The sequence below is a fragment of the Pollachius pollachius genome (genome assembly GCF_949987615.1).
Source record: "Pollachius pollachius genome assembly, chromosome: 12".
NCBI lineage: Eukaryota > Metazoa > Chordata > Actinopteri > Gadiformes > Gadidae > Pollachius > Pollachius pollachius.
The window spans coordinates 18,581,715-18,594,214 of NC_136945.1; the positions used below are offsets into that span (position 1 = coordinate 18,581,715).

The 12,500-nt window shown below is 54.2% G+C and overlaps 1 protein-coding gene across 1 annotated transcript in view; it reads right to left on the reverse strand.

Moving 5' to 3' along the window:
* Positions 1–12,500, reverse strand: part of slc4a8 (solute carrier family 4 member 8) — a gene marked incomplete at its 3' end in the record, with an annotated part of 41,778 nt that overhangs the window by 10,816 nt on the left and 18,462 nt on the right. The window contains exons 6-20 of the mRNA XM_079747691.1: positions 12,243–12,422; positions 10,733–10,821; positions 9,160–9,317; positions 8,321–8,408; positions 7,813–7,959; positions 7,011–7,111; positions 5,954–6,128; positions 5,376–5,509; positions 4,437–4,682; positions 3,649–3,754; positions 3,047–3,208; positions 2,165–2,278; positions 1,326–1,487; positions 426–677; positions 215–283 (exon numbers count right to left, since the gene is read on the reverse strand). Coding sequence (XP_079603817.1) covers positions 215–283; positions 426–677; positions 1,326–1,487; positions 2,165–2,278; positions 3,047–3,208; positions 3,649–3,754; positions 4,437–4,682; positions 5,376–5,509; positions 5,954–6,128; positions 7,011–7,111; positions 7,813–7,959; positions 8,321–8,408; positions 9,160–9,317; positions 10,733–10,821; positions 12,243–12,422 — 2,183 coding nt within the window. The remainder of the gene's footprint in view (positions 1–214; positions 284–425; positions 678–1,325; positions 1,488–2,164; positions 2,279–3,046; positions 3,209–3,648; positions 3,755–4,436; positions 4,683–5,375; positions 5,510–5,953; positions 6,129–7,010; positions 7,112–7,812; positions 7,960–8,320; positions 8,409–9,159; positions 9,318–10,732; positions 10,822–12,242; positions 12,423–12,500) is intronic.

The window sequence follows — 12,500 nt, forward strand, 5'->3', positions numbered from 1 at the left end:
CAGACTCTACCTGAGGCTGAGACTCTACCTGAGGAGGCTGAGACTCTACCTGAGGAGGCTGAGACTCTACCTGAGGAGACTGAGACTCTACCTGAGGAGGCTGAGACTACCTGAGGAGGCTGTGACTCTACCTGAGGAGGCTGAGACTACCTGAGGAGGCTGAGACTCTACCTGAGGAGGCTGAGACTCTACCTGAGGAGGCTTGTGTGTTTACCTGTATGCCCTTCAGTGAGGAAGCTCCCATGTAGAGGAACACGCCGTACAACACCGGCATGGGGATGAACTGGATCGAAGAGAAACGCACGAAAGAAACACAGTCAAGATCAACCACAAACACAACACCAGACCACCTGCCATCGGTCCAGGTCTGTGGGGGTGTGTTTCCTGGAAGTGGCCAGAGGGGGGGGGGGGGGCGCCAGACTCGCCTGCAGCGCCCCGGTCATGAAGACGGAGCAGCCCATGAGCAGGAAGATGAGCAGGCCGGTGAAGCGCTGCTCCCTGATGCCCAGGAAGCGAGGCTGCTCCCCGGGTGCGGAGCTCTCCGACTCCAGCTTCAGGCTGTTGACGTGGGAGATGGAGAGCACCGTGGCCGCCACGAACCACGGCAGGCCCATGATGGAGCACACGGCCAGCATGACGGCCACCATCAGCAGGTCCAGGTGGTAGCCGCAGCCCTTCTGCAGCACAGCAGGGAGTGGGGTGAGGGGGGGGGGCGATGTCATCAGGGTGTTGAGAGACAGCGTGGTTATAATCCCTTCATCGTCTAGCACGCTGATGAGGGAAGTCCTTCACACACTAAAGGTAAGAGTTATGGTTGGACGTTGACGCAACGCAATGACCACTCAGTCGCGTCGACGCAGTCGTGAACCTGTTTTGGTTGCGATTTTTGGGGAGGCGCACGTCGAGCCCTTCTGGTGGACGCAGAGGGGCTTCGCAAGGATTTAATGGGTTCGTAAACCTCCTTGTGTTGCGTCGACGTCCAACCATAAGGGTACCTTCAGCGCTTTTTAAAACACTTTTGAATGAAAGATAGAAAGGACCACTCTGTAATAGATGAAAGTAGATAAAATGTCATAAAAACTACATCAAATGTCAGTCGATATAATGTGTGCTAACACTCATTTGAAACCTCATAACAGGAAGTAGTTTTGTGTCGCCACAGGAAGTGGACCGGTGTCACCACAGGAAGTGGTCCTGTGTCACCACAGGAAGTGGTCCTGTGTCACCACAGGAAGTGGTTGTGTGTCGTTCACAAGAAGTGGTCCTGTGTCACCACAGGAAGTGGTCCTGTGTCACCACAGGAAGTGGCCGTGCGGCCCACCCACCAGCAGCTTGTGCTCCTTGCGGTTGATGATGACGGCGGTGATCTGCTGGTCCATGAAGATGAGGATGGTGCAGAGCAGCGCCGGGATGGCGGCGGCCAGCACCGTCCACCACGGGTTACGGCCAATCGGGTTCATCAGCCAGCCGCGGTCGCTCCTGGTGGGCTGGGGGGGCACAGCACAAGGGGGAGGGGTCACGAGGAGGGGTCTCCCTCCTCTGTCTCCTTCTGTCTCTCTCCCTCCTCTCTATCTCTGTCTCTCCCTCTCTCTCTCTCCTTCTGTCTTTCTCTCTTTCCGTCTCTCGTTCTCTCTCTCTGTCTCTCTCTCCTTCTGTCTTTCTCTCTCTCTCTCTCCTTCTGTCTTTCTCTCTCTCTCTCCTTCTGTCTTTCTCTCTCTCTCTCCTTCTGCCTTTCTCTCTTTCCGTCTCTCGTTCTCTCTCTCTGTCTCTCTCTCCTTCTGTCTTTCTCTCTCTCCTTCTGTCTTTCTCTCTCTCTCTCCTTCTGTCTTTCTCTCTCTCTCTCTCCTTCTGCCTTTCTCTCTTTCCGTCTCTCGTTCTCTCTCTCTGTCTCTCTTTCCTTCTGTCTTTCTCTCTCTCTCTCCTTCTGTCTTTCTCTCTCTCTCTTTCCATCTCTCGTTCTCTCTCTCTGTCTCTCTCTCCTTCTGTCTTTCTCCCCCTCTCTCTGCCCCTCTCCCCCTCCCCCTCTCTCTCTCTCGCTATCTGTGAGTGATAATAGCGTAGCGCTTCATCGTTTGATGCCACACCGTTCTAAAGGTGTAGCAGTTGATCCGGTTTCATCCGGATCTCTGCTCAGGGAGCCCTCGAGGCCCTCGGCGCGGCTCACCTCGAACTTGCTGGGCACCTGCAGCTTCTGGGAGGGAACCCCGATGACGTAGTCCAGCAGCACCATCACCACGATGGTCAGGAACACCGCAAAGTCACTGATCATGGACCGCACCTGGAGGCACAAGGCAGGGCTGAGACTGGGGCAGGGCTGAGCCCTCAGGTGTAGATGTGTTAAGGTGCAGGTGGAGCTGTGTTAAGGTATAGATGGTTTAAGGTGTAGCTGGTTTAATGAGCAGGTGTAGCTGCTTTAAAGTACAGGTGTAGCTGGTTTAAGTTATAGCTGGTTTAAGGTGCAGGTATAGCTGGTTTAAGGTGTCGCTGGTTTAAGGTGCAGGTATAGCTGGTTTAAAGTGTCGCTGGTTTAAGGTGCAGGTATAGCTGGTTTAAGGTGTCGCTGGTTTAAGGTGCAGGTATAGCTGGTTTAAGGTGTCGCTGGTTTAAGGTGCAGGTGTAGCTGGTTTAAAGTGCAGGTGCAGCTGGTTTAAGGTGAAGGCATAGCTGGTTTAAGGTGCAGGTGTAGCTGGTTTAAGGTGCAGGTGTAGCTGGTTTAAGGTGTCGCTGGTTTAAGGTGCAGTTGTAGCTGGTTTAAGGTGTAGCTGGTTTAAGGTGCAGGTATAGCTGGTTTAAGGTGAAGGCATAGCTGGTTTAAGGTGCAGGTGTAGCTAGTTTAAGGTGCCGCTGGTTTAAGGTGCAGGTGTAGCTAGTTTAAGGTGTCGCTGGTTTAAGGTGCAGGTATAGCTGGTTTAAGGTGAAGGCATAGCTGGTTTAAGGTGCAGGTATAGCTGGTTTAAGGTGAAGGCATAGCTGGTTTAAGGTGCAGGGGCCGCTGGTTTAAGGTGCAGGTGTAGCTGGTTTAAGGTGCTTGTTTAGTGTGCCTTACCTTGGTGGGGAAGTAGCGACTGGTCTTGAACTGCTTGAGGAAGGCGGACATGAAGAAGGTGGCGAAGAACAAGATGGTGGACCAGAAGAGTACGTCGGGGGTGTAGGGCCCGTTGTGGCCGCACGCCGTCCCCACGAACTGGCCCTGCATGCTGACACACTCCTGCAGGGGCCACAGTCTGCGCTCACACCAGCAAGGCTAACCTTCAACACCTGATTCTGATTGATCCATAACCCTTCACGCGTGTGCATTATGTTTCACTTGCGCCACACAAATAGCGATGACACCAGTTGCCGATGTTAACTGTGGTATAATCGGAATAAACCACTCTGCTTTGAGTGTGTTTATACGGAGCCTGTATTTTTACGGAGTGTGTGTGTGTGTGTGTGTGTGTGTGTGTGTGTGTGTGTGTGAGGGATTAAAGCGAGTGTGTGTGTATGTTTATAGCGAGTGTGTGTGTGTGTGTGTGTTTATAGCGAGTGTGTGTGTTTGTGCATGTGTTTATAGTGAGTATGTGTGTTTGTTTATAGCGCTTGTGTGTGTGTTTGTGTGTGTGTGTGTGTGTGTGTGTGCGTGTGTGTGTGCGCACACGGTGAGCTCACCTTGACAGTCAGGTTGCTCCAGGGCACAGTTGCAGCGCTGATGTTCTTCTGACCCCACAGCTCTAAGGTGTTGTTGCTGGGGTTATCTGGCTCTGCACACCTACAGCTACACGCACACACACACACACACACACACACACACACACACACACACACACACACACACACACACACACACACACACACACACACACACACACACACACACACACACACACACACAGAGTGCATAAGCGAGCAGCAGAGAGTGCATGAGAGAGAGGGATGAGAGAGAGGAGAGAGCTAGAGAGAGAGAGGAGAGAGAGGGGAGAGAGCTAGAGAGAGAGAGAGAGAGAGAGAGAGAGGGGAGAGAGCTAGAGATAGAGAGAGAGAGAGAGCTGAGAAAAAGAGGGAGAGCTAGAGAGAGACAGAATGCTACAGACAGTCGAGAATATAAACACAGATGCGAGGGAGAGAGAGAGAGGAAGCGAGAGAGAGAGAGATAGACAGAAGGGTGAGAGCTAGGGAGAGAGACAGAAGGGGGAGAGCTAGAGAGAGAGACAGAAGGGGGAGAGCTAGAGAGAGAGACAGAAGGGGGAGAGCTAGAGAGAGAGAGAGAGCTAGAGCAAAAGAGGGAGCGCTAGAGAGGGACAGATCTAGTAAGAGGATAAAGAGCTATAAAGCCTCTCTCTCCATTAGCGGTAGAGAGGTCTCCATCGACCGGGTACCCAGGTGCAGGAAGTGAGAGTGAGTGACACAGGAAGGGCCCTGAGGGGGGCGAGAAGGGAGGGGCGGGTGGTGCTGCTCACTAGGCCAGCGTCAGCTTGTCCAGCTCGCTGTGCGTGTTGATGGGGTAGATCTCCCCCAGGTGGATGAGCTTCTCCAGGGCCTCGTAGATGAAGATGAGGCAGATGAGGGCGGCGAAGGCCTCCTCGGTGAAGCGCGTGATGTAGCAGACCAGCGAGCTGGCGTCCGTGGCAACCAGCAGGAGGCAGAGCAGCGCCGTCCACAGGCCGATGCACGTCCTCAGGGACAGGTAGGAGAGGCCGTAGTCCCTGATGGGGGGGGGTGGAGCAGGTGGAGGAGGCGGTGGTGGAGGTGGTGGCGGAGGAGGTGATGGAGGAGGTGATGGAGGAGGTGATGGAGGAGGTGATGGAGGAGATGGTGATGGAGGAGGTGATGGAGGAGGTGATGGAGGAGGTGATGGAGGCAGTGATGGAGGAGGTGATGGAGGCAGTGATGGAGGAGGTGATGGAGGAGGTGGTGGAGGAGGTGATGGAGGAGGTGATGGAGGAGGTGATGGAGGAGGGGGAATGTGACGGGAAAATAAAATAATCGTTCATTTTTTCAGTCAAGAATTGATAATCATTTCAGTCTATTCAGTTAATTATAAGCTTTTATTACTGTTTTTATTATCAACAGATATGTATTTTTACAGTTGTATGTGTTCAGGAGACATCAACACAGAAGCTTTCTCATAAACGAGTAAACGCATGTCACTATCTCTTTTCAGAAACCATTATTTCAGAAAAGCTTAATTAATTTTCCATGTACATTTATCTGAATTATGAGACAATCAGCTCATTATCAGGCACGACAACATTTCCGTTTTCCATGAGACAGTTTTCGGTTCATTGAGAGACGATAATCTCGGTAATGCTAAAAAAAAAAAGGAGACATTTTGTTTCAACGGGAGGGGACCACAGGGCAGTGTGTGCTGGGGCGGGGGTTAGGGACGGACCACCTACTTGCAGAACTTGAAGAGGATCTTCTCGAAGACCAGGACGGGCCCGGTGCTGCCCAGGATGGTGAGGGGCTGGCCGGCGAACAGCGAGTAGGCCACGCCCGTCATGGACGCCCCCAGCAGGGACTCGATGGCGCTCTGAGGGGACACGCTGCCTCAGACTCTGGGTGCGCGTGCATATGTGTGTGCCTGTACGTGTGTGTGTGTGTGTGTGTGCATGTGTTTTCATGTGGGTGGGTTTGCGTGTGTGCGTGTGCGTGTGTGTATGTACGTGTCTATGTGGGTGTGCGCCCGTGCATGCGTGTGTGTGCTCACTATGCGTGTGTGTGTGTGCATGTGTGTTTTCATGTGGGTGTGTGTGCGTGTGTGTGCGCGTGTGCGTGCATGTGCGCGTGCGTGTGTGTGCGTGCGTGTGTGTGCGTGCGTGTGTGTGTGTGTGTGCGTGTCTATGTGGGTGTGCGTGCGTGCCTGCGTGTGTGTGATCACTATGCGTGCGTATGTGCGTGTGTGTGTGGTCTCACTACGCGTGTGTGTGTGTGTGTGTGTGTGTGTGTGTGTGTGTGTTCGTGAGTGTGTGCTCACTATCTGGCCCTCCGTGGCCTCCCCCAGCAGCCCCCCGAAGGTGATGACGGGGGACATGCAGGCGCAGTAGAGGAAGAGGAAGGAGGCGACGCACTGCAGGCTCAGGCCGTCCCTGAAGTCGCTGAGGTAGAACGGGGCCTTCCTCTTGATGTCCATCAGCAGACCGCCAAACAGCCTGGAGGAGCAGAGAGGTGGAGGGACAAGGTGCTGAGGGTGGAGCAGAGAGGTGGAGGGACAAGGTACTGAGGAGCAGAGAGGTGGAGGGACAAGGTACTGAGGGAGGAGCAGAGAGGTGGAGGGACATGGTACTGAGGGTGGAACAGAGAGGTGGAGGGACAAGGTACTGAGGGTGGAGCAGAGAGGTGGAGGGACAATGTACTGAGGGTGGAGCAGAGAGGTGGAGGTACATGGTACTGAGGAGCAGAGAGGTGGAGGGACAAGGTACTGAGGGTGGAGCAGAGAGGAGGAGGGACAAGGTACTGAGGGTGGAGCAGAGAGGTGGAGGTACATGGTACTGAGGAGCAGAGAGGTGGAGGGACAAGGTACTGAGGGTGGAGCAGAGAGGAGGAGGGACAAGGTACTGAGGGTGGAGCAGAGAGGTGGAGGGACAAGGTACTGAGGGTGGAGCAGAGAGGGGGAGGGACAAGGTACTGAGGGTGGAGCAGAGAGGTGGAGGGACAAGGTACTGAGGGTGGAGCAGAGAGGAGGAGGGACAAGGTACTGAGGGTGGAGCAGAGAGGTGGAGGGACAAGGTACTGAGGGTGGAGCAGAGAGGAGGGGGGACAAGGTACTGAGGGTGGAGCAGAGAGGAGGGGGGACAAGGTACTGAGGGTGGAGCAGAGAGGTGGATTTAAGGTACTGAGGGTGGAGCAGAGAGGTGGAGGGACAAGGTACTGAGGGTGGAGCAGGAGGGTTGAGAGGCGAAACCTTGGGCTTGTACCCAGAATGCATCATGTCCATACAGTATATATTACAGCCTGTGTGTTTGCGTCACATGGTGCGTGTGTATCCCCAGGTGTGACGAGGGCCCAGGTGTGACGAGGGTTCGTCGCCCTACCTCCCGGTCCTCTGCAGCTCTGGTCCGTGGTGCTCGGCCTGCAGCTCCTCCTCCAGGGGGTAGGCGCTACCGTTAGACACGCCCGGAGTCTTCCTCTTCTCCTGTTATACCAGCACACACATGCAGGCACACACACACACACACACACACACACAAACGGAAGCACACACACACACACACACACACAGTCACACGCAAGCACACACACACACACACAGACACACACAGACACAGACAGACAAACACACACACACACACACACACACAGACAAACACACACACACACACACACACACACACACACATACACACACACACACAGACAGACAAACCGGAAAACTGCAATTAGTCTGGAGCCTCTCCTTTCATTTGCGATCGGCGTCACCAACTAAATGGTTCTGGACACAACTTCATAGGCCTACAACCAATCATGTGTACGTGTGTGTGCCCTGTGTGTGTGTGTGTGTGTGTTTGCCCTGTGTGTGTGTGTGTGTGTGTGTGTTTGCCCTGTGTGTGTGTGTTTGTTTGTGTGTGTGTTTTCCCTGTGTGTGTGTGTGTGTCTTTGTCTGCGTGTGTCTGCGTGTGTGTTTGTGTGTGTTTGTGTGTGTGTCTGTGTGTGTGTCTCTGTGTGTGTGTGTGTACGTGTGTGTGTGTCTGCGTGTGTGTTTGTGTGTGTTTGTGTGTGTGTGTGTGTGTCTGTGCGTGTGTAAATGGGTGTCTATCCTGCCTGCCTGACCGCCTGCATGTGTGTCCTGCATGCGTGTGTGCGTGTGCGTGTGTTTAGTGAGTTTAGTGCAAGGACCTGAGAGGGGACGTTCTTGGGGGGCTCGATGCGGATGGAGGGGTCCCACTCCCCGGGGGGCAGCACCGTCACCTGGTCCAGGAACTCGTCGATCCCGGCCAGCAGGTCGGAGCGGTCCTTGGCCTTGTAGGCCACGTCGTGGAAGATCTGGGGGCCGCAGGTCAGACAGTCACATGATTGGATGGTCAGAAGGTCAGGTGATCAGGTGATCAGACGGTCACAGATGGTCAGGAGATCGGACGACACTTTTCGACCGACCCAATTTGACCGCGCCCCATTTGATGACGCATCTTTGAGGACAAACATGCACAAGTGTTAGTTCAGTGGTTACAACATTGTTGTTTGTGTGTGTGTTTGTGTTTGTGTAGGTGTATATGTGTGTGTGTGTGTGTGTGTGTGTGTGTGTATGTGTGTGCGTCTGTGTGTATATGTGTATGTGTATGTGTCTGTATGTATGTGTCTGAGTATGTGTATGTGTGCACGTGTGCGTGCGTGCATGACCTCTGACCTCATCCGTCATGATGGTGGCCATGGACCGCCCTATCTCGTGGTACTGCTGAGCCTTGCCGTCGGGCCCCAGCAGGATGAACAGGAACCTGGGTGGAGGCAGAGGCCCTGGTGTTAATGAGCCTCTAGGGTGGAGGAACGCCTGGTGAAACAGCTGACGGAGGAATATCTTCAGGGCTAAACTCTGATGCTGAGTCAAACAAAACAAGTCGCAAACACATGTTCTTTGTATATGCTGTGTAGGACTGTTTAAGTAAGAGGGTCAGGGGAAGATTCAGTACTACATTATGTTCGTATCTGCTGTTAAAACAATGTGCTCTTAAAGGGATACGCCGAGGTATCTGTGAAGTGGCGTTATCTTCTCGGCTGCCTCTGCCTGGTCGGTAACCTGTCAGGGGCGCTTCACAGGCAGCCTGGTAATGATAACGGAAGGCTAATGCTAACCCAGCGAACTCATAACAGAAGGCTAATGCTAACCCAGTGAACTCATAACGGACGGCTAATGCTAACCCAGCAAACTCATAACGGAAGGCTAATGCTAACCCAGCAAACTCATAACGGAAGGCTAATGCTAACCCAGCAAACTCATAACGGAAGGCTAATGCTAACCCAGCAAACTCATAACGGAAGGCTAATGCTAACCCAGCAAACTCATAACGGAAGGCTAATGCTAACCCAGCAAACTCATAACGGAAGGTTAATGCTAACCCAGCAAACTCATAAAGGAAGGTTAATGCTAACACAGCTAACTCATAACCGAAAGCTAATGCTAACCCAGCTAACTCATAACGGGGTCCCACCTGGTGGGGACGGGACCTCGTGGGGGGGGGGGGGTCCTACCTGGTAGGGATGGGGACCTCAGTGAGTCCTGTGAGGAGGACCGCGGGGGACAGACGGACGAAGGCCACGATGGGGTTCTCCAGGAAGTCGAGCTCCCCCACCAGGACGTTGGAGGCCTCCGCGCCCTCGGGGATCTTCTTCATGAAGTGCATGTCCACCTGGAGACACGAGGGCAGACGGGGGGGACAGACCCACAGACGTCACCACGGGTTCGCTTCCCGTCTCCAGGCTCGGTAAAGCAGCCTCAGGTAGATCTAGACCTGGACCTGGACATGGGGGTTTGGAGGCTTCTCAGGCTTATAGAGGCGGGCGGCAGGTGGCTCAGGAGGTAGAGCGGGTTGGCTGGTAACCGGAGGGCTGCTAGTTCGATCCCCGGCTCCTCCTAGCTCCTCCTAGAGTGTCGAGGCGTCCCTGAGCAAGGCACCTCACCCTAACTCCTTACGACGAGCTGGCTGATGCCTTGCATGGTTGACACCGCCATCGGTGTGTGAATGTGTGTCTGATTGGGTGAATGTGAGGCGATGTTGTAAAGCGCTTTGAGTGGCCACTGGTTAGAAAAGTGCTTTATAAATGCAATCCATTTACCATAAAACTGCCCACAAATTTCAAAAACACGTCAATTCCCGTTCCAGTTCCCTGTTGTTTTCTGTGCGGCCCAGTAACCACTGTGGACCTGAAGACCCACGGTAATTGACAGTGCCGTTTACGGACGTTAACCCTGCTGTTCATGAAGTGATAGGAAGCAAGCATGCTCCAAGTCATCAGTCCAGTCATTGTGGAACGTAGCCTGATGGATCTGAGAGTTAAACATTATGCTTTACATTAACCTTTACATTTAGGGCATTTAGCAGAGGCTTTTATCCAAAGTGACTTACAATTAGTACATTGGTTAGAAGAAAGAGAAACAACAATATGTCACTGTCGATTTAAGGTGACGTAGCTCCCGCGTCTGTCCCTAGGGGGTGTGGGAGAGCAGGGTTTAAGCTAATGTAGTTCCCCACTCCGTCCCTAGGGGGCAGTGATGTCTCTGCTGTATTTTGACCTGCAGCTCAGACTTTGGAAACCATCTTTGGTTCACACGATATGAAACTGTCCAGACCAGCAGAAGACACATTTCAGATAAGTACTAATGCTACAAACACAGGATAATCAAATCAGCACTGAAAATCACTATGACAGGAAACACAGGCACACACTGGCAGGTATGCACACACACGCACATGCGCACACACACACGCACACACACATGCACACATACACACTCTCGCTCTTTCAATCCGTCACATACACACACACACACACACACACACACTCAATCACACCCATCCACTCACACACACACACACACACACACACACACACACACACACACATATGCACACGCATACACTCAATCCGCCATACACTTTCTCTTTCAAAAACACACTCACGCACCCACACCCACATACAATTACACACGCCCCCCAGGTGCCCCGCCCACCCCCAGGTGCCCCGCCCACCCCCAGGTGCCCCGCCCACCCCCAGGTGCCCCGCCCACCCCCAGGTGCCCCGCCCACCCCCAGGTGCCCCCCACCTTGCTGAGGTCCGGCGGAGTGCTGTCCTGCCCCGCTCCGTTCTTCACCTCCAGCTGGCTGGTGGGGGGCTGGGCCGACACCGACGAACCTGCAGGAACAGAGCGCACGTGAGCACAGCTGAGCACATGTGAGCGCACGTGAGCACAGGTGAGCGCAGGTGAGCCCAGGTGAGCCCAGGTGAGCGCAAGTGAGCGCACGTGAGCGCACGTGAGCGCAGGTGAGTGCACGTGAGCGCACGGGAGCGCGGGTGAGTGCACGTGAGCGCATGTGGGCAAATGTGTGCGCAAGAGTGCACTGGAGCACATGTGAGTGCAGGTGGATGCATGTGAGCGCACCTGCCAGTCAATAAACCGGTTCCGACGCCACCACCCTGCGTCCTTGTTATGGAAGAGCCAGTAACAGCCTCCTAGGTGGAGATTAGCACCCTCTAGGAGGGGTGTAGCAGCCTCCCCGGCTCGGGCCTTGCTACGCTACCTTCGGTCCTTATTCTATTAGTCGAGCATCAGATCCTGTTCTCATGTCTGAGTCAGACTCGGAGCCAAATTGGGATCACGTAATAATCTTGGAAACTAATTGAATCTCTCATTTCAGCAGACAGCTCTGCCCACGCGTCTCTCTAATCAGGACATCCACCCCGTCCTCGTTCTCACTTTCATGTGCACAGAACCAAGCTCTCTGCCAGCTGCTATCTGCAGTCTCTCTCCCTCTCTCTGTCTCTCTCTACCTCTCTCTCTGTCTCTCTACCACACCCCCTCTCTCTCTACCCCTCTCTGTCTCTCTACCTCTCTCTCTGTCTCTCTAGCACACCCCCTCTCTCTCTACCGCTCTCTGTCTCTCTCTGTCTCCCTCCCCCTCTCTCCCTGTCTCTCTACCACACCCCCTCTCTCTCTACCCCTCTCTGTCTCTCTACCTCTCTCTCTGTCTCTCTAGCACACCCCCTCTCTCTCTACCGCTCTCTGTCTCACTATCTCTCTCTCTCCCTGTCTCTCTACCACAACCCCCTCTCTCTCTCTATCTCTCTCTGTCTCACTATCTCTCTCTCTCTCCCTGTCTCTCTACCACAACCCCCTCTCTCTCTCTACCTCTCTCTGTCTCTCTCTGTCTCCCTCTCCCTCTCTCTCTCTATCTCTCTCTGTCTCACTATCTCTCTCTCTCTCCCTGTCTCTCTACCACAACCCCCTCTCTCTCTCTACCTCTCTCTGTCTCTCTGTCTCCCTCTCCCTCTCTCTGTCTCTCCACCACACCCCCTCTCTCTCTACCCCTCTCTGTCTCTCTACCTCTCTCTCTGTCTCTCTCTGTCTCCCTCCCCCTATCTCTCTGTCTCTCTACCACCCCCCCTCTCTCAGACCATCTCCCTCCCTCTCTGTTTCTCCCCTTCTCTCCCCCTCTGCCTCTCCCCCTGCTTCTCCCAACTCCCCATCACCAGCCCCCCTCCCTCAGGGGCCCCTCTCCTCAGGGTCCCCCCCCCCCCCCCCCCCCCCCCCTTTAGGGCCCTCCCCAGGTACCCACTGCTGAGGTGAGTCTCTGACTGCTTGCGGGAACCCTCGGCCAGGGAGCGGACGATGGGGATCAGGTTGTTCTTCTTCTTGTCGTTCTGGTGGTGGTGTCTCTTCAGCAGCGCCTCGCGGACCCTCACGCGCACGCTGTCGTCCAGCTCGTGGGACGTCTCCTGGTGGTCCAACACCATGTCTGCAGCACACACACACACACACACACACACACACACACGTACAGACACACACACACACACACACACACACACGTACA